This window comes from Meriones unguiculatus, chromosome 1 (assembly GCF_030254825.1).
Source record: "Meriones unguiculatus strain TT.TT164.6M chromosome 1, Bangor_MerUng_6.1, whole genome shotgun sequence".
Lineage (NCBI taxonomy): Eukaryota > Metazoa > Chordata > Mammalia > Rodentia > Muridae > Meriones > Meriones unguiculatus.
Genome location: NC_083349.1, coordinates 58,604,601 through 58,606,731, shown reverse-complemented (window position 1 = coordinate 58,606,731; position 2,131 = coordinate 58,604,601). Strand labels below are relative to the sequence as shown.

General features: G+C 43.4%; 1 protein-coding gene across 1 annotated transcript; it reads right to left on the bottom strand.

Moving 5' to 3' along the window:
- Nucleotides 1–1,630: 1,630 nt before the first annotated feature.
- Nucleotides 1,631–2,131, bottom strand: LOC110552963 (large ribosomal subunit protein eL31-like). The gene has a single exon (XM_060368263.1). It carries the CDS (start codon nt 2,114–2,116, stop codon nt 1,745–1,747), a length of 372 nt encoding a protein of 123 aa, XP_060224246.1. The 5' UTR covers nt 2,117–2,131; the 3' UTR covers nt 1,631–1,744.

The window sequence follows — 2,131 nt, the reverse complement described above, 5'->3', positions numbered from 1 at the left end:
GTGGCTGTGTGTGTTTTGTTTCCCCCATATGTCTTCATGCTTTTCTGTTGTAACATGCTTCTAAAGTGGCTTGCCTGTTCCAGCCAGAAAGCCAGTTTACTGATTGAACTTAATTGTAGAGGCTTGTGCTTTTTCCAAAGAATGCCTACTAGGTATAATTTTTTTAAATAACATCTCCACTTTCTCCTAACTTGTAGAATTTGATAAGCATTGTCATTTGTGGAATAAATCAGGAACGAGATTTAAGAAGGAAGACAGGCATTGTGCTCCATAGAGCCTATACTAGAAGAAAAATAGTTTTACATTAAAGAAGGAATGAGGCAGCTTGTGTATGTTGTCAGTGATAGTGTTGTGGCATAACTAACTTCATTAATTCGGAGATTACCAGAGTCAGGATTGGACCTAGATTTTCTCCTGGTGAACGTTCTCTGGTGGAGACGGTTGCAACACTGCTGTTAGGCTAGCAGGGAATAGTAGGTGGGAGATCCCAGGAAGGAGCCCTATATCAATCCCGCATTAGCTGCCACAGACCGAGGAGTGGTAGCTACTAATTGGAACTTGTTATCCTATAGGCTTTGGTATTAAGATGAGTTCTGCCCCATTCTAAAAGGACTTAGAAGCTGGGCTAAGAAAGTGTGAATTAGCAGTTGTAACTTCTACTTGCTTTGACATGATTAAGGCCAGTGTATACAGGCGAGGAGCTTTATGATCTGAGCCTGCTGTCCTTTCCAGCCAGTCTCCTTTAAGGTCCATGAATGTGCCTTCCTCTCTTTCCCTCTGTAATGTCTGCCCTGGCAGCAGCTCTCCTTTCTAACTGCTAATGATGATTCACTTCAAGGAAGGTCACCCTGAACCATTTGCACAGTTAGCATTTTCCATTTACCCTGCACGAACACTCCTCCTGCCTCAAGTCTATTATCACATAAACACCTAGGCCCTGTGAAGACAGTGACCATGACTGCATTGTTGCCTGGGGTTTGTGTGTATTGCTAGCCACTGAAATGGTGCTTGGTCCTTGAGACTTGATCAGTATTGGTACTGTGGAAACCAAAAGATGAATGTGAAGTGCAGGCAAATACAGGAAAGTAAATAGTCTAACAAAAGGACTTAGAAGCTGGGCTAAGTCCGTGTAAATGAAGACTTGTGAAATAATCATGGAAAATCGCCAGCTATTTCTAAACTGTTTATTCATCCTTGCAGAGCAGATCTTGAGCAAAATAAGTTGCTGTACCTAGTATATTAACTGCCATGTGTTAACTTGTGGGGTATATAGTTTATCCAGCCTATGAAAATCAATATGTCTCAGGGCAGACCAGAAATTCCTGCTGTACCTGATGGGTGAGAGCGTGCAGGGAAACACATTGATAATATTTATCTTCAGGAGCTGAGCTAAGATAAATAGATTTAAACATCAGCCATAACCTCAAGGAACATTCCAGTAACGCAGGCCAGCATCTTGGCTTCCTCCTGCGCTCTCTGTAAGCATTTAGAACAGTCAATTTTTCAGTCCTAGTGTCCTTTATTAGACCATAACTCATAGCGATGCTTGTTTTCCTTACTGTGCAGTATGGTTTGACTACGTTCTTCAAAAAGCATGTGTGAAAAGCAGCCTTCAGTCCACCGGTGTTGAGAGAGACCCAGAAAGACTAAGCAGTGGGTGCAATGGGTGGATTAAGATCTTTATGGTAAGAATGAGTTTGTTGTTGTTGTTTTGGCAGTTCTGTAACTTTATTTGACATTCAGTTTAGTTCTCATCCACATTGACCATCTGTAGATTTTTGAATGTGGTCACTGGCACATAAGTTACCAATGTGTAGAGCTTGTTTGGTGAATACTCATCTTCATTATGTTTTCTGGACAAGCGCGCTCGGACGCGATACGGAACATTCCTTATTCCTTTGGCCCAGACAGCCTTATTGAGCCTTGTATCTATGCGCACATCTGGAGTCCCCATCTCTTTCATGGCAAACTTCCGAATTTCTTGGAGTGCCCGGGGAGCATGCTTCTTGAAGCCCTCTCCATGCATGAGCTTGTGGATGTTGATGGTGTACTCCCGGGTCACCACCTCGTTGATGGCAGAGCGGCCCTTCTCGCCACCCTTCTTTGCGGGAGCCATTCTGCCAGGGCCAAG

Bases quoted from the DNA above. Each gene is read 5' to 3' on its own strand.
- LOC110552963 (XM_060368263.1), bottom strand. From the start codon at position 2,116: ATGGCTCCCGCAAAGAAGGGTGGCGAGAAGGGCCGCTCTGCCATCAAC.